This window comes from Palaemon carinicauda, chromosome 13 (assembly GCF_036898095.1).
Source record: "Palaemon carinicauda isolate YSFRI2023 chromosome 13, ASM3689809v2, whole genome shotgun sequence".
In the NCBI taxonomy this organism is placed as follows: Eukaryota; Metazoa; Arthropoda; class Malacostraca; order Decapoda; family Palaemonidae; genus Palaemon; species Palaemon carinicauda.
Window position 1 is genome coordinate 133,373,124 of NC_090737.1, and position 18,715 is coordinate 133,391,838.

Here is an 18,715-nt window from a genome sequence, read left to right on the forward strand (position 1 = left end):
TAATAATAAAATAAAGCTATAGAGCTCTCTGGAAAGATTGATTTTATTCCTTTATACTTTTGCTATTCCCATAACCAGATTTTATAGTTCTTCAAACTCGTAAATCAACCCACTTCACCATATTTCTTGAAATTTGTTTCACTGTTCCACAACTCGACTTTATTCAAATCTCCTCTTAATTTAATACTTATTCAACTTGCACTTCTATAACTTATACAACTTAGTGTTATCTTATCTTTTGCTCCAAGTAAAGAATGATCAGATCAAGGTTAAATGGGTGGAGATGCTGCAGATAGTCTATACTTAGGGGAACCTGTGGGCCCCCTCCCCAATCGTAGGCAGAAAGGACCTGTTAGGACGTCATTAATTATAGCCATGGATTTACCCTTCCAGCTTTAGGCCTACTCTTGGATATCATTTTCATCCTGACTGAAGAATTTTGAAGTCTTTACTCTTCTTTAAATTTTTATTTTTATCTAGCTTGTGTAAGCCTATAACTTAGTTTAGTTACAGCTAATATCTCCATTTTCACCCAAATTCACTTGATTTGCCATTTCCATTTCTATCTACCAAGATCGCAGGTGGAATACTGTAAAATGACAGACTTCTTTAAGTTAAAGTCTCTCTCTCTCAAAAAAAAAATCCTTGGATTTGTTTATAATTTAAAGAATTCTGTGCATTTAATTTAATCCTTCTGTTACTAACTCAGTCTGATTGTTTAGCAAATATATTTGACCACTGCACAAGCCCTTTTTTGTAAATACATTTTAATCGCTTCATTTTTAGATACACCAGACAGTAGGGGTTATTCTTATGCTTATTCCCCTGGAGCTACAAGATTACTCCTTGTATTGTAAATAGAAAACCTACAAAAAACTCACTCTATACAAGTGCATAAAGCCCTATGTTGAATCCTGATATGGCACCTCAAGTTGCGTAGGATGAGACCTACGCAAGCTGATGATTTCATGATTGGGGAGAAGACAAATGAATTATCCTGACCAGGAGATCTGCCCATTCGTTCGTGAGACGTCCTATTATCCAGGTGAAGCTCATCTGCAGAGTCTGTGGGGAAAGTCCTGGCTCACCCGACAAATTCTCCTGTTCTGCCTATATCCCTGTGGCCAATTTTCGTTGCCAGTTACAGGGTTTTCCCAGAACAAATTTTCGACACATTAAAAAATCTTCCAAACTAACTAGGATAAATTCAAGAAGAAAAAATGAAGATTAACTTACTAATAAATATTTGATTTGTAAAAAAATAATTCCCTTTAATGTCTCAAATACTAAGAAGTTAAATGGTTTACCCTTCCTTATTAAGCACACTATGATGTTAAGCTAAATGGTAACAGCTTGAGACTTTAATTAATTATGGTCCAAGGACCATATTAATTTGTTTAAGATAAACTGACTCCTGTACTCTAAAGTGCATTAGTCATTTAATGAAATAATAAAATTTTTGTTAATTTATAATGTTAACGTAGGCTACAATTTATTTACGTTGAGGTTTGAAATGATGAATGTCCTGGAAGGCACATGATAAAATGACTGTGAAGGTCGTGTAGAGAGTAGGGTTCCCCTGCTGTATAAGACCAGAAAAGCAGCCTTTAAAGTAAAGAAAGTAAAAATAATAAAGTGTACTAGTTTTGTATGTCTGACAACTTCTCATTTTATTTCCTGACAAGTATTTTTGCTGAGAACTGCCTAAGCAGCATAAAGATATCTGATCTGCAGGTGTTCTTCTGGTACAGTCTTAATAAGCAACACAATATGATTATCTACTGCTTCAGTTTCATACATATACTTGCATGATTTAGAAAATGTATCTTTAAATGTAAAATAATCTTTTACAAAGATTATACTCTCTTCATTCTATTACTTGGGGATATTAGCATACATTGGTAGACTGAATTTTTCACAGCACAGGCATAAATTTACGTCGTCATCAGAGGGTTGTACTGGACTATCTTTACTTTTCAGCCTAATTAATGAGTGGAAAATCCTGTTATTGGTACCAGTGACAGCAATGATATAAGTATCACACTTTTATAATCTTTCCAGTTTACATGCAGTATTGACAACAAAATAAGCTGCTTGTTTTACCCATTGAATAAATTATGGCTTGTACAGAAATTATTTGAAGGAGCACGTTCCTTCATTCTGCTTGAAACTAGGAAATAAGGTGAGCTTTGTACTGTAGGCCTACAGTAATGTAGTATCACAAAAAGTCCCAATATTGGTTAATACATAAATGTATCCAAATGGAAAGAATTTAGAAAGACTACCATTTTCTTGTTTGTTAGATTAGAAACTTTTGGGGTACTGCAGGATGTGACATTGACACACCACATATTAAATACAGTATATGAGATTATGAGGAAACAATATAATTCCTAAGACTTTGTCAAAACTCCAGTTTCATGTCAATCAGTATGACATTTGTATTAACATTAATAATTTTGTATTGACTGCTTTCTATAGTTATTAAAAGTAACATTTTGCTCTTGTTAATATCAGGATGAAAGTTGTGTTTCAACTACTTCTATAACTAGTACAGTAAATTTTTTATCTTTCAATAACAAAGAATTAAATCTCTTGTGAAATATCTATGACAAACAGCTACTGATCTTGTATTATAATTAGACAATTACAAAGTCCCTTCACTATCTATGCCTCCCCATTTCAATAAAAATATTTGTTTTGCTGTTGGAAGGCTAAGAAAAGCATTATTCTATTTACCCTAACTTCTATCCTTTCTTTGTTGAATACAGTCTATGTGGTTTTTGAAGTTTCACTGTTTGGAAGAGCATAATCTAGCTGTAAAAGAAATCCTGAAAATAACAGAAGCTGGAGAAAAGGGTATTCTGAAACAAAACTATGCAAGGAGTATTTCTCTAATCTCTTTTTTGACAGTTGAATTTACATCATACTTACAATAAATTAAAATGAAAGGATTGGAAGTAACTATACAAAAAGTACAAAACGGGAAGAGTTTTCTTATCACAAGAAAATAATAATACATGTTACATCATTAGCAGTTACAGTATTGAACAGAGAAATCACACTAATAAAAATCTTTAACAACAAAGAGAGCGAACTAAAATATCTAATTCTGCTAAACCAATAACGGAACCAAAGAGGTGATAAGTTATCAAATCTTCTAATCTGCATTGGATAACAGTCACATAATTAAGGAACTTGAAAACTCTAGCGAAGGGAAACATTTTTTCCATATACGGATGATTCACAAAGGCCGAACCTCAACAGTATAGTGTTATTTTGGTACAACCCACTACAGAAAGTATGAATAATATATGGATAAAGAAAGTTCCAGTTTTTAAATGTTAGAAAACAAAACTTCACATGTTATAAAGTCGTCTTCTACAAAAGACCAGGGTTGCAGCTTGGTTTGTAATCATATAGGATCGTAGAAGAATGAAAAGTGGACACAGAAATTAAGGCTGAAGCTAGCGGTGGGAGGAAAATGGAGGAAAACTATTTCAACTTTCACCATGTAGTCTCTAAATTTAAAATCTGACAAAAAAGGGATTTTGACGAAGGAAAAATCTATTTTCTGGGCGAGGAACCTGTGTCGCCCAGTGAAATGCTCCTCTAGCACCATTTCTAAGGCTAGTTATTGATGAATATACCAGAGAAAAAAAGAGATGCATGGAATGCCAGGAATTAACCTAGCTCGCTCACTCTTTGAGTGTCGGTATAGAAAACTGGGGCGTAATTGAACCACAACCATAGATCCCTCACCAATTAGACCTCTCCTTCATCAAAATTCCCCCTCTCTACCCTATATAATAATGGTGTAAATAAAAAGAGGTAAAATCTTACATAATTTGAAAAAGTGTTGTTTGAAAAAAGGTTAGATACCAAATATTCATATATGAGAGTTAAATGGCCATCTGCTGGAGTAAAATCAAACCATCCTAAGAAAGAAATATAAGCAGACATCAAGATAACAAACTAAAGCAAACAAAGGAAATGAAAGTGATAAAAAAAAATGACATAAGAATGACGTACGTTCTCTCATACAACCAGTGGATTTTCCAAACCCCTCAACTAAATTTTTATTGATCAACTAATATATTATTTGATTCTGTTCACAAAATAACTTGCACAGTAAAATAAATTTAAAAAGTACTTCTAAAATTAACAATTAGTAATGTCACTTTGTGGTGATTTAAATCTCTCAGCTATTATTGGAGAGTTATTGCACAACTAACATAAATTATTTAACAACAACTAACTCCGATTGCTTTACATCAAATCTTACAAAACTATACAATAAGTATCTTTAAAAGGGCTATTTCATGTTTTCATATCTTCCTTCTATTTATATATATACAATAAACACAACACATTTGTTTATTATCTAAAATAAAAAAGATAACAACATATGGCCACTATATTTCCATCTTAATATTTACAATGGCACTGAAGTGCTTGGTAGATATTTAAGTATACATTATCTTTAAAGTAAGATCAGTACCAATATTTTAATTACCATAAAAAACTATACTCACTATAAAAATAATTAGATTTATTATCACAGAGGCACTATACAGTATGCAGTCTTGAATAAATTACCGCATAATAGTGACTATGCAGCGATTTCAAGTCACTTAATAAGGCTTAAAAATATATAATTATATATAAACAGTATATACACATATTGAAAAATAATTTTTACTTTAGCCTAATCAATTTACATCAACCTGGTTGATGCCTTAGATGAAAATTTACAACATAATCTGCATTTGCACGCTGTACTGAAATAGTGAATGGGTCAGAAGGATGAAACGTAAATGCAACAAGCCTCCGGGAAGATGATGCTGTAGTTAGGGAACCCATTAGGCTCGCACGTCCGGCATGAATGCTAAACTTGATGAGACCCGAATCACGGCCGAAGAATCTGAAAATAGTCGTAAATGTTGTCATGCCATAATCAAAGATGGATTCATTCACCAAATAATGATTTGAGGTATGGATATTTTCCTTTTGATTGGTTTCTTTCCAGCAATAATGTGAACTTGTTTTATATTCATACTTCAGTAGTTGCCAAAATAAATTCTACATCTATATAGTAATTATGGATAAAATCAAATAAATTCTAATCTAAACTTGAGTTTACTAATACAATTATACTTATTATTAATATTGTCTTTTAAATTAGCAATGGGACCAGAAATGTTCTATTAAATCAATGAGGTAAAAACTTGAAAATTTATATTCAGTAAAAGATAAAAGTTCAATTATCCACGTGGTAAATATTTAAAAAAAAAAGACAAAGTTAATAATATCTAGCCCAGTACAGTATTGTTGGTTATTTCATAACTATAAATTAAAAGAATTATTCAGTACTTTATCACTTGAAATATTACTGTACCTTATCGGGTGGTCTGCACAGCTCTTAGGTCTTTCCATAACAGACACCCACTTATCATCATAAGAAAATAGTGTCAGGTCTAGGTATGGAGATGCGGAAAACGACTGCGCTGAAATTGGTAACTGGCTTAAAAGCCTTTTCGTGGCCTCTGTAACCCCTCCACCTCTGGCACTAATTATAGTCTTCTTGAATCTTTTGTGGTTGAGTCTGAAAAGAAGTTTTCATAATATAATGATAAATTCCTCTTTCTTACTGAATTAAATGATACTAAAACTATACTGTACTCTGATTGCAGAAGGAGATACTTGTATATTCAAATTCATATTATTATTATTATTATTATTATTACTTGCCAAGTTACAACCCTAGTTGGAAAAGCAGGATGCTATAAGCCCAAGGGCTCCAACAGGGAAAAATAGCTCAGTGAGGAAAGGAAACAAGAAAAAATAAAATATTTTAAGAAAAGTAACAATGTTAAAATGAAAATTTCCTAAAAACTTTAACAAAACCAGAGGAAGAGAAATTAGATAGAATAGTGTGCCACAGAGTTACCCCCAAGCAAGAGAACTCTAACCCAAGAAAGTGGAAAACCATGGTACACAGGCTATGGCACTACCCAAGACTAGAGAACAATGGTTTGATTTTGGAGTGTTCTTCTCCTAGAAGAGCTGCTTAACATAGCTAAATAGTCTCTTTTGAGGTTGTGTGATTCCCAAGCATTATAAGTACACTTCTTACTCGTAAAATACAGAGGACAAAAGGACCACAAGTCTCCATACATAACACATCTTAAGTCTGTAACTGAATAACTTGGGATGTCTAAGATATCTACCAGTACTTCTACAACCTATTGCTGAGATGAGACAATCTTATACATAAAAGTAATCATGCATGGAGGCACACAAAACACTAAGTTTCACAAAAGTTTAAGACAACTGACAAAGTAAAACTTCCTTATCTGCAGTCATTACATTCCAAGCCCTAACCATGGTTGCAGTATTCCACACAAATAAACTTTAAGGATTCTTTTTACTTGTCAATATTCTCTTAAAAAATATACAACGATTTTAAATGTAAAATACACTACAGCTGTGAACTTAATTTACTGTATATTACCTTGTAGGATTATTAGATTTCTATGAATAATAATAACAATAATAATAATAATAATAATAACAATGATACAGTACATTAGTACAGTACTGGTAAGGGTAATAATAATAATCATACTACTGATACTATTATTACTAGGTAGTAGGCTGGGAGGTAAATCAGTTGTTGTTTGCGGATGATGCTGTACTGGTTGCAGACACAGAAGAGAAGCTTGGCTGATTAGTCACAGAATTTGGAAGAGTGTGTGAGAGAAGGAAGTTGAGAGTTAATGTGGGTAAGAGTTAGGTTATGAGATGTACAGTACAAGAAGGGAAGGTGGTGCAAGGTTGAATGTCATGTTGAGTGGAGAGTTACTTGAGGAGGTAGATCAGTTTAAGTACTTGGGGTCTGTTGTTGCAGCAAGTGGAGGAATGGAAGCAGATGTACGTCAGAGAGTGAATGAAGGTTGCAAAGTGTTGGGGGCAGTTAAGGGAGTAGTAAAAAATAGAGGATTGGGCATGAATGTAAAAAGAGTTCTATATGAGAAAGTGATTGTACCAACTGTGATGTATGGATCGGAGTTGTGGGGAATGAAAGTGACGGAGAGACAGAAATTGAATGTGTTTGAGATGAAGTGTCTAAGGAGTATGGGTGGTGTATCTCGAGTAGATAGGGTTAGGAACAAAGTGGTGAGAGTGAGAACGGGTGTAAGAAATGAGTTAGCAGCTAGAGTGGATATGAATGTGTTGAGGTGGTTTGGCCATGTTGAGATAATGGAAAATGGCTGTCTGCTAAAGAAGGTGATGAATGCAAGAGTTGATGGGAGAAGTACAAGAGGAAGGCCAAGGTTTGGGTGGATGGATGTAGTGAAGAAAGCTCTGGGTGATAGGAGGATAGATGTGAGAGAAGCAAGAGAGCGTGCTAGAACTAGGAATGAATGGCGAGCCATTGTGACGCAGTTCCGGTAGGCCCTGCTGCTGCCTCCGATGCCTTAGATGACCGCGGAGGTAGCAGCAGTAGGAGATTCAGCATTATGAAGCTTTATCTGTGGTGGATAATGTGGGAGGATGGGCTGTGGCACCCTAGCAGTACCAGCTGAACTCGGTTGAGTCCCTTGTTAGGCTGGAGGAACGTAGAGAGTAGAGGTCCCCTTTTTTGTTTTGTTTCATTTGTTGATGTCGGCTACCCCCCAAAATTGGGGGAAGTGCCTTGGTATATGTATGTATGTATGTAGTAGGCTGGCCAGGGCACCAGCCACCCGCTGAGATACTACTGCTAGAGAGTTATGGGGTCCTTTGACTGGCCAGACAGTACTACATTGGATCCTTCTCTCTGGTTACGGTTCATTTTCCCTTTGCCTACAAACACATCGAATAGTCTGGCTTATTCTTTACAGATTCTCCTTTATCCTCATACACCTGACAACACTGAGATTACCAAATAATTCTTCTTCACTCAAGGGGCTACTACACTGTCATTGTTCAGTGGCCACTTTCCTCTTGGTAAGGGTAGAAGAGACTCTTTAGCTACGGTAAGCAGCTCCTCTAGGAAAAGGACACTCTAAAATCAAACCATTGTTCTCTAGTCTTGGGTAGTGCCATAGCCTCTGTACCATGGTCTTCCACTGTCTTGGATTAGCGTTCTCTTGCTTGAGGGTACACTCGGGTAAACTATTCTAACTTGTTTCTCTTTCTCTTGTTTTGTTAGTTTTTATAGTTTATATAGGAGATATTTTAATGTTATTGTTCTGAAAATAATTTATTTTTCCTAGTTTCCTTTCCTCACTGGACTATTTTCCTTGTTGGGGCCCCTGGGCTTGTTTTTCTAACTAGGGTTGTAGCTTAGCAATTAATAATAATAATAATAATACTAATAATAATAATAATAATAGTACGACTACTATTAAAATAGAATACATAATTATAGTTACTGTATATATATATATATATATATATATATATATATATATATATATATATATATATATATATATATATATATATATATATATATATACTGTATATGGGAGCAGAGTAAGTTCTAGAGCAATTGCAGCTGTATTATTTTCTAGATATCTTTATCAAATCTACATAAAACAATGGCAGATTTTTTCTTTCATGTAATATTCATGTCATTGCCAATATCTTTTACAACAACAACAATAATAATAATATGTTATTTTCCTTAGTAAAATAAATTTTTGAATATACTTACCCGATGATCATGTAGCTGTCAACTCTGTTGCCCGACAGAAATCTAAGGTCGGGATACGCCAGCGATCGCTATACAGGTGGGGGTGTACACAACAGCGCCATCTGTGAGCAGGTACTCAAGTACTTCTTGTCAACAAGAACTCAATTTTCTCCTCGGTCCACTGGTTCTCTATGGGGAGGAAGGGAGGGTCCTTAAATTCATGATCATCGGGTAAGTATATTCAAAAATTTATTTTACTAAGGAAAATAACATTTTTCAATATTAATCTTACCCGATGATCATGTAGCTGATTCACACCCAGGGTGGTGGGTGGAGACCAGCATACATGTTAACATTAGAAGCTAAGTATCCCGTATCTCATTTTAGCAGTTATTCAAAATAACAAACATAAAATAAATAAGTACCTGGTAAGGAAGTCGACTTGAACCATTACTCTGCCTTTTTAAGTACGTCTTCCTTACTGAGCCTAGCGATCCTCTTAGGATGCTGAGCGACTCCTAGGTGCTGAAGTATGAAGGGCTGCAACCCATACTAAAGGACCTCATCACAACCTCTAATCTAGGCGCTTCTCAAGAAAGAATTTGACCACCCGCCAAATCAACCAGGATGCGGAAGGCTTCTTAGCCTTCCGGACAACCCAAAAATATTTCAAGAGAAAGATTAAAAAGGTTCTGGAATTAGGGAATTGTAGTGGTGGAGCCCCCACCACTACTGCACTCGTTGCTACGAATGGTCCCAGAGTGTAGCAGTTCTCGTAAAGAGACTGGACATTCTTAAGATAAAAGACGCGAACACTGATTAGCTTTTCCAAAAGGTTGCGTCGAATATATTTTGCAGAGATCTATTTTGTTTAAAGGTCACGGAAGTTGTGACAGCTCTAACTTCGTGTGTCCTTACCTTCAGCCAAGCTTGGTCTTCCTCATTCAGAAGGGAATGAGCTTCTCGTATTAACAGTCTGAAAATAATAGGATAAAGAATTCTCTGACATAGGCAAAGATGAATTCTTAACTGAACACCATAAAGCTTCAGACGGGCCTCGTAAAGGTTTTTAAAATAGAACTTAAGAGCTCTTACAGGACATAATACTCTTTCTAGTTCATTTCCAACCATACGATAAGTTTGGAATACCGAACGATATTGGTCAAGGCCGAGAAGGCAGCTCGTGTTTGGCTAGAAAACCAAGATGTAGAACATGTAGCCGTTTCGGATGAAAATCCGATGTTCTTGCTGAAGGCATGAATCTCACTGACTCTTTTAGCTGTGGTTAAGCATATCAGGAAAAGAGTCTTAAAGGTGAGATCTTTCAGGGAGGCTGATTGAAGTGGTTCGAACCTGTCTAACATAAGGAATCTTAGAACCACGTCTAAATTCCAACCAGGTGTAACCAAACGACTCTCCTTCGTGGTCTCAAAAGACTTAAGGAGGTCCTGTAGATCTTTATTGTTGGAAAGATCTAAGCCTCTGTGACGGAAGACTGATGCCAACATGCTTCTGTAACCCTTGAAAGTGGGAGCTGAAAGAGATCGCTCTTTCCTCAGATATAAGAGGAAGTCAGCTATTTGAGTTACAGAGGTACTGGTCGAGGATACGGATACTGACTTGCACCAGTTTCGGAAGATTTCCCACTTCGATTGGTAGACTCTAAGGGTGGATGTTCTCCTTGCTCTAACAATCGCTCTGGTTGCCTCCTTCGAAAAACCTCTAGTTCTCGAGAGTCTTTCGATACTCTGAAGGCAGTGAGACGAAGAGCGTGGAGGCCTTGGAGTACCTTCTTACGCGTGGCAGACGTAGCAGGTCCACCCTTAGGGGAAGAGTTCTGGGAACGTCTACTAGCCATCGAAGTACCTCGGTAAGTTATTCTCTCGCGGGCCAGAGGGAAGCAACTAGTGTCAACTTTGTCCCATCGTGAGAGGCGAACTTCTGCAGTACCTTGTTGACAATCTAGAACGGAGGGAATGCATATAGATCTAGATGAGACTAATCTAGTAGAAAGGCATCTAAAAGAACCACTGCTGGGTCCGGGATAGGTGAGTAAAGTATTGAGAGCCTCTTGGACATCGAGGTTGCGAAGAGATCTATGGTTGGCTGGCCCCAGGTGACCCAAAGTCTCTTGCATACATCTTTGTGGAGGGTCCAATATGTTGGAATTATTGTCCCTTCCTACTGAGACAATCTGCTAAGACATTCAAGTTGCCTTGGAAGAAACTTGTTACTAGTGAAAAGTCTAGACCTGTTGAACAGGAGAGGAGGTCACTTGCGAACTCGCACCATGTCAGAGAGTAGGTCCCTCCTTGCTAGGAGATGAACATCAAAGCAGGGAGTTGTCCGTGTTCACCTCCACTACTTTGCCTTGAAGGAGAGACCTGAAGCTTTTCCAGGTCAGACGTACTGCCAGAAGCTTTTTGCAGTTAAAATGCATTGTCCTTTGACTCGAGTTCCATAATCCCGAGCATTCCCTACCGCCTAAGGTCGCACCCCAGCCTACGTCCGATGCGTCTGAGAAGAGAACGTGGTTGGGAGTCTGAACAGTCAGGGGAAGACCCTATAAAAGGTTGATAAAGTCCTTTCATCAAGTCAGACCAGACTTAACTTCCGGAAACCGGGATCGAGACCGCTTCTAGCATCTTGTCCTTTTCCAGTGAAGAGCTAGATGAAACCGAAGAGGACGGAGGTGTAGTCTTCCAAGTGACACCAATTGAACCACGGATGACAGTGTCCTAACCAGACTCATCCACAGCCTGACAGGGCCGTGTTCCTTCTTCAGCATCTTCTGGATGGATAGCAGGGCTGGGGGTTGATTGTCTTGTTCAGCCATGTCCTCATCAGAGGGTTCCTCATCCGAAACTGATGAGGAAACGGCAACGGAGTGGGCAACGTCTGACTCGCTGAATCCGGTCGCACTGGTGGATGCGTGACGGAGCCGGACACAAGATCATGGTACTGCTGCACAGTCTGTGAACTGTCAACCATGGGGATGCGAGGAAGTACAGCGACAACCCGAAACTGTCTAGACTGTCTGGGTAGTGCAGACAACCCCTTATCGGGTTGCTGAGGTTGCCGCACTGCGTCACAACAAGTCACCTCTGCTGGTTGTTGAACGTCTTCCCAGTGACACACTGAACGTCCACAACCACCTCCGAGAGTAGCTTAACGTCAACGTGCGACTGGCAACCCACACTGGGTCGCACCGGTGGAGGAACCATCTCAACTGGCGGACGTGAGTAGGATACCTCAGCGTCAACAGGGCGTACAACCAACCGGTAGGAAGGTCGTTGGCAAGAAGGTTCTTCTCCGTAAAAAATCCTCTACCAAGGACTAAGCTTGGACTGCATGTCTTGCAACAAAGCCCAAGGTCTATGGGAGCAGGTGTGGCAACAGACGGGGTTAGCGACTGAAGCGGAACCATTTACCCTCCCTGGAAGCATGTTATGCTTTAATTAAAGTCCATAGGAGGCTAAGCAGCTTAAGGCTCCTCTCCAAATGACAGAGTCCTCAAGAGAATATCAGAAGGAGGGAGAACAGCACTTTCTCATCTACAGGAACCATGTCCGAGAAAAGCTAGGTTATCTCAGTGAGGGTTTCACTGGTGCATAAGCAGCAGACCAGAAGGCAACGTTATGAAACTGCTTGACAGTCTGTGAACTGTCAAAAACTGAACTGTTAACCCCAACAGGTGCGTGAGGACATACAGCACTGGTGTATTAGTAGCACACCAGAAGGCAATGTCATGTAACTGTTAGACAGTCTGTGAGTTGGCAACAACCAAAGCTGTGTGGGGAAGCCTCAACTCCTGACTGACTAGTTTGCTGCGGGCGAGTGGCGGTAACCACAGGGTGTTGCTGAGGCTGACACACCGTGTCAAAACACGGCAGCTTGTGGTAGCTCACGCACGGCAACGGAGAGCTCCGTGTGTCTGTGGGAGTCAGCATGCGTCTGGCAGGGTCGATTGCGCATGGGTGGAGGAGCTCTCACAACAAGAGTGTGGGAGCAGGCAGCCATGCCGGGCGCACAACCGTGGCAGGCTGTAGGCCAACGGGTGCATCGTCAACCTTCTCCGCAGTCGGAGTGTGGGAGCTGGCAACAACAAAAGTGGAGTGCTGGTGCGTGGGAGGGACTGCCGTGGGTTGCGGAGAATGCCGCATTGTGGCAAAACACGGCAGCTTGACAGCACCTTCCCACTGCTGATGCGGTAGCTCACGCATGTCAACGGAGGGTGCAGCATGAACATGCGTCTGGCAGGGTCGACTGCGCATCGGTGGTGGAGCTCTCACAGGTGGAGTGTGGGAGCAGGCAGCCGCAGTATCTGCTGAGCGCACAACCGTGGCAGGTTGTAGGTTAACCGGTGCAGTGTCAACCTTCTCAGCACGATACTCCTGCATGAAGGAAGCAAGCTGAGACTGCATATCTGCAGCATGGACCACTAGGGTCTATAAAAGACGGCAACAAACGGAGCTACTGTCCGTTGTGACTGAGGGTCTAAAACAGCTGGTGCGGCAACAGACGGAGTTACTGCCTGTTGCGGTACCACCTTGCCTCTCTCGGAAGGTGTGCAGTCGTCGAAGACTGCAGCGAGTCCGAACTGACCCAGTGGCTACACCTAGGCCGTTGGACTTGCGCGGAAGGGACCGACTTGCACTTAAAAGCTGCAAGATTTGGTCCATGGTTTCTGCGAGAAACCTCTTCCGCAGTCGAGGAATAATTGGGCTCTCTCGTCTTTGTGTGGGTGGGGTGATCACGTCGGCAACGTGTGTAGATACACCCGAAACCACGGAGGGAAACGTCTGTTCGTCGATCAAGGCCTGTGGAACCCATAAGTCCTTCGACATTACTTCTCCCCTGGGCTTGGGAGCTTGTAAGAGGTATCGGACTAGGTGAACAACTGGCACGAACAGACGAACCCTCGAACGCAACACTGTAACACTTTGCGCATATCACTTTATCACTTTTGATTTTCTGTTTGCACTTATTTCACTGAACTCGAAACTTTAAGTGATTTGTACCTGAAACACGCAATCCTATCCTTCATTAAAAGGTAGTAATTGCGAAAACAGTTTTACAATGCAACAGAAAAACATAATGAAAGATAAAGAATTCAGTGGCTGGAAAAGAGACTAAACACTAGATCAAATAAACTACGTTTAAAATCTCTCACCGCATAAAGCCTGGGAACAAGAATAAAACTCTAGAAACGTTTTACCTTCTTCCCCTAAAGCGACTAGGGAGAAGAGTAAAAAAAAACGAGAACAACGTTACCCGCTTGAACGAAACGTTTATTCTCCTCTCTCTCCCTCCGTCTCTATCTCTCTCTCTCTCTCTTGACTTAGAACCTGAGAGATGAGCCCAATTATATATCGTTAAAACATATTATTTGTTAAAGGAAAAAAAAACTGAAAGGTTTCCCAAATAAAAAGTTCCTTTATTAGAATTAAAACCATTTAAGCTAAGAAAGAATGAACGAAACGCTAGAATCGGTTTACTCTTACTGCAACGTGAAACCGTGAAATACTCTCTCTCTATCGTAACGATAGAGCGCATGTTGAACGTTCTGAACGTCAACAACTGCGGAGACTAAACTAAACGTTAGTTCATCTTTGAAAACAGTACGAGACTATCAAAGAAATTCTTTCAAAAACATTAAAATTAAAAAAGTATAAATTCTTAAAAGGAAATACGATATGACGGGCTCAATGTTAATTAACTTCGGTTCCAAGTAAGGACCGCCTACTATTAGGAAAGGTCGCATATAAACAAACATAAAAATTAATTTTTTTATAAGTTTATAATAAATGGAAAGTTAATCGAAGAGGCCTATAAATGGCGGAGAGATATAAAATAAATAGATCTATAACTTGTTAAGCAAAATACCAAAAACCTAAACACACTTCCGTCTAAGGGAAGGGTCGGTCATTTAAAAGTGAAAGAGAGTTCATACTCTCTTCGTCACCAACACTTCCGTCTAAGGGAAGGGTCGGCCAATTAAAAGTGAAAGAGAGTCCATACTCTCTTCGTCACCATAATTAAATCTATCCAAAACGAGTTCAAGTTTTGAAATGAAGATAAAACCCCTGCATAGCGAAAGCTCAAAACTGGAATAGTGTACTTCACCAAAACGTTGTGAAAACAAATCCAGTTAGGGACGGCGTATTTAGTAGGTCTTGCCTGTGGCACGACAGAGGAAAAATTGAGTTCTTGTTGACAAGAAGTACTTGAGTACCTGCTCACAGATGGCGCTGTTGTGTACAACCCCACCTGTATAGCGATCGCTGGCGTATCCCGACCTTAGATTTCTGTCGGGCAACAGAGTTGACAGCTACATGATCATCGGGTAAGATTAATATTGAAAAAATAACAATAATAGTAATTCGTTTTATATGTATTAATTTCAAATATGTTTCCACCACCTCTTGCCGGTCATACGGTATATGAGAGGCTTCAAATTTTAAAAGATTGTGAGTGGAAAATGTGAACATAAAGGTCTGCTGATTTTCAAAAGACATTTTCATTATACAAACCTAAAATGAATTAATTCTCTATCCTCAATTATTTTACCCAAAATATTTTCTTAGCATTTTGGGCACTTATGCAGAGGGCTTCATTGAATTTCCTTCTCTCACTATCAATCTATATCTAATGGCAAAGCTACATTTTAACAGTGATGTCCCCCTTCATTTTTTAAACGCCGCTCAACTTATCAAATGTCTTTTATTTTTCGGATCCCTTATCAAATAAGGATGGCTTCTGCTATGCTACTTTTTGGAAAGTGATGCCATTTGTAGTAAAATCCCTTAAATTGAATGAGAGATGTAATTCACTATTGATCTCAAATTGAAAAAATACTAAGAATTTTCAAGTATTAGCATTAATATAAGATCTTTGTTACTTGTCACACTTTAATAGATTGAGCAGCTACTTACTGCATATGTAAAATTAAAGCTTGACCCATTTTCAGTTTGTTCCAATCTTGAATGGGGCTAACAAATTAGCGTACTACACAATAATAAACTAACCTGGCCCAAGTATTGTTGGATGGAGAGCAGGTGAACTGGGACTCGCAGCTAAGTCTTGCGTTACGGAAGAAGTCCGCCATCTTCTCAAATAAATCCAAGAGCTCTGAAGAGGTGTTTTCATATACAGCAATAATCTCAGTTGTAATCATATTATAGACTACAAAGAATGAAGGTTGGCCATTTGGTTCAGCAGCTCGTAAAGTTACCACCTCTTCAGATGCATACTAGAAAAGAAATCTATAATGAATGTTGTCTCGCCATTCTGAAAGCAACTCAAAGAGTTGTAAAGGATGGGTTTGCAAAAGAAAAAAAAAATTCAACTTTTCTAAAAAAAACTACAGTATTTGTATTGACACTAATCATGAGTAGCTATTGCTGAGGTTGGAACCTTTCTGCTTTCCAAGAATTGACCATCAGGGTCTTGGAGCCAGAATACAACTGGATGAATATGTTCAGGATTCCAGAATTTCTAAACACTAACAAGGATTTGCAACAATAACAAAAATAACAGTAATAATGATGATGATGATAATAACAATAAGGAATTTCATAATCATAAAATTGAAAATAATATTCTACTAATATGAAGTTGAAAGAGCACACAAGACAGATAGATCCTAACCGTGATCTACCTTCTTAACATTACTGTCATCAAATCAACAAATAAACAATATAAATAAAGAAAGCAGTGGTGTACATGCTTTAATCAAAGTTTTTTCTTCTCACAACAAAGAGCTAGTAATGAATAAACATTAACAAGATTGAAAAAATGAAATAAAATCTAAATTGAAATAACAAACTAGTCTATCAATTATTGAACTGATAAAATTGGAGTACTGTACTGAAAAACATTCTAAGCATTCTACATAAGGTAGCATCTTCCCTACACAGTAATCAGATATAAAGTGTATTTAGAATACTATTTCTTAGTAAAATACTGTGATGTAAACCATTGACTTTTTACTCATATATTAGTTAAGTAAAGTACAAAGTAGACAAAGATAGAATGGATATGTACCGGTATTCAAATAAATCATCATAAAATATTACTCTCTCTCTTGCAAAAATATCTTTTTCATAAAAAAGTTTCTTTACTTATAGGGTAATTTAAAGTTACACTATGAGGTAAATGTTAGAAAAGGTTAGAATGCCAGATGAAGGAAAGGAAGCCAGAACGGAAGTAAAATAGAAGGATATAAAGCTAGCGCAGCTAAGGGCTCATTATCACATCTTATCGCGCAATGACGAACCAACAGGAGGTGTTGTCGTTTGCCTCTCTAAGGTCTTTGTCTGAAGGAATGCTTTAACCCTTTTACCCCCAAAGGACGTACTGGTACGTTTCACAAAAGCCATCCCTTTACCCCCATGGACGTACCGGTACGTCCTTGCAAAAAAAGGCTATAAAAATTTGTTTTTCATATTTTTTGATAATTTTTTGAGAAAATTCAGGCATTTTCCAAGAGAATGAGACCAACCTGACCTCTCTATGACAAAAATTAAGGCTGTTAGAGCAATTTAAAAAAATATACTGCAAAATGTGCTGAGAAAAAAATAACCCCTTGGGGGTTAAGGGTTGGAAATTTCCAAATACCCCGGGGGTAAAAGGGTTAAAGACCTCAAGTAATTACTACAGTCCACAGCATGATAAGCTCTAATAATACCAACCCCCTGCAGAGGTTTTGCAGTAATTCACAAATATCTAAATTATTACAATATATTTACTAAGACTTCATTAACTCATAGACATACCTTTATAACTAAATGAGCATCATCAAGGAGCTGCATCTTCCACATTCTCAATAAAAGAAGATGGTCAAAGTAATGAAAGTACTCTCTTAATGATCGTGGATTGCCTTCTTTCTTACTGAGAGCCTCTGCACGGCGATATAAAAACACCAAGAGCCTGAAATGATGAGAACCTTCATTACATGATACATGAGATATGTGATAAAATAATTTTTATTGATGAAGATTTGGTGCTCGCACAATTTGCAAGATTGCAAGTGTTACATGAGTATATGCGGTATCAATGTAATTATTAATCAATTTTTAGGCCCAAGAATGGCTATTTATAACAAAAAAAAAAAACAAAAAAAAAACAATATATAAAATTTTGTTTGCCCCTAGAAACCTGTGATATGAATAGGAGTCTGTGATATAGATTTACATATATTTATGAGTCCTCGATATACTGAGGTACTGAAGCAGCGATAAGTAAACCGCTATATGGCAAGGGATTACTGTATTCCTCTTTTAAATTACATTCAAAATCTCTTGCTAGTAACCAGAAGGCTTGAAAGAGCCAGCTAATTTAAGGAAACAGTAAATGCTTTAAAGAAAATATTGATTCAGGTAAAAAAAAATTTGGTAATAAGGAAAACAAAGCATAGGAGACAATTCTTAAAAATTGCTCAAGAAAATCTTTATGAAAACCATTTACTCTAAGAGCAAGCAATGTATACAAAACTAGGCTAAGGAGTAATGGCATGTATTGATAAAAATTAAGGTAACTGAAAACTAGATCTGAATGTTAGGGATTACTTTACTGGTATGGCAACTAGTAATAACCTTAAGAGATAAAAAGAAACTTTCAAAGAATAGAAATTACTGTACTTACCTGTGTTTTAGGCAGTTTATGACAACCTCTCGATTATGTTGATAACTACGTTCCATTCTATCAGGGCAAACGGTGGCCAAAATGTAATCATCATCTTCATAACAAATCCTTCCGATGGTACGAACATCTAAAAATGTCCCATTTGGTGTAATCTGAAAAGAAAAAAAGACTTTTACTAGACACATACAGTACTGTATCTCAAATATGAATATTTGCCATACTATACTACATACATACATAAACCAAGGCACTTCCCCTAATTTTTGGGGGTAGCTGACATCAAACAAATGAAACAAAAAAGGGGACCTCTCCTCTCCACGTTCCTCCCCTATGGCCGCGGGGGCATAAAAACAATTAGAATACAGTAGTGCCAATGTATCCCTGCGT

At 38.0% G+C, this 18,715-nt stretch overlaps 1 protein-coding gene across 1 annotated transcript in view; it reads right to left on the bottom strand.

Annotated features, from left to right (window-relative positions):
• Positions 1-2,880: 2,880 nt before the first annotated feature.
• The window catches only part of LOC137652463 (DET1 homolog), a 110,284-nt gene continuing 94,449 nt past the window's right edge, over positions 2,881-18,715 (bottom strand). Inside the window, exons 6-10 of the mRNA XM_068385848.1 lie at positions 18,329-18,480; positions 17,461-17,614; positions 15,712-15,935; positions 5,399-5,605; positions 2,881-4,924 (exon numbers count right to left, since the gene is read on the bottom strand). Of these exons, the coding sequence (XP_068241949.1) occupies positions 4,723-4,924; positions 5,399-5,605; positions 15,712-15,935; positions 17,461-17,614; positions 18,329-18,480 (939 nt within the window). The 3' untranslated portion in view covers positions 2,881-4,722. The remainder of the gene's footprint in view (positions 4,925-5,398; positions 5,606-15,711; positions 15,936-17,460; positions 17,615-18,328; positions 18,481-18,715) is intronic.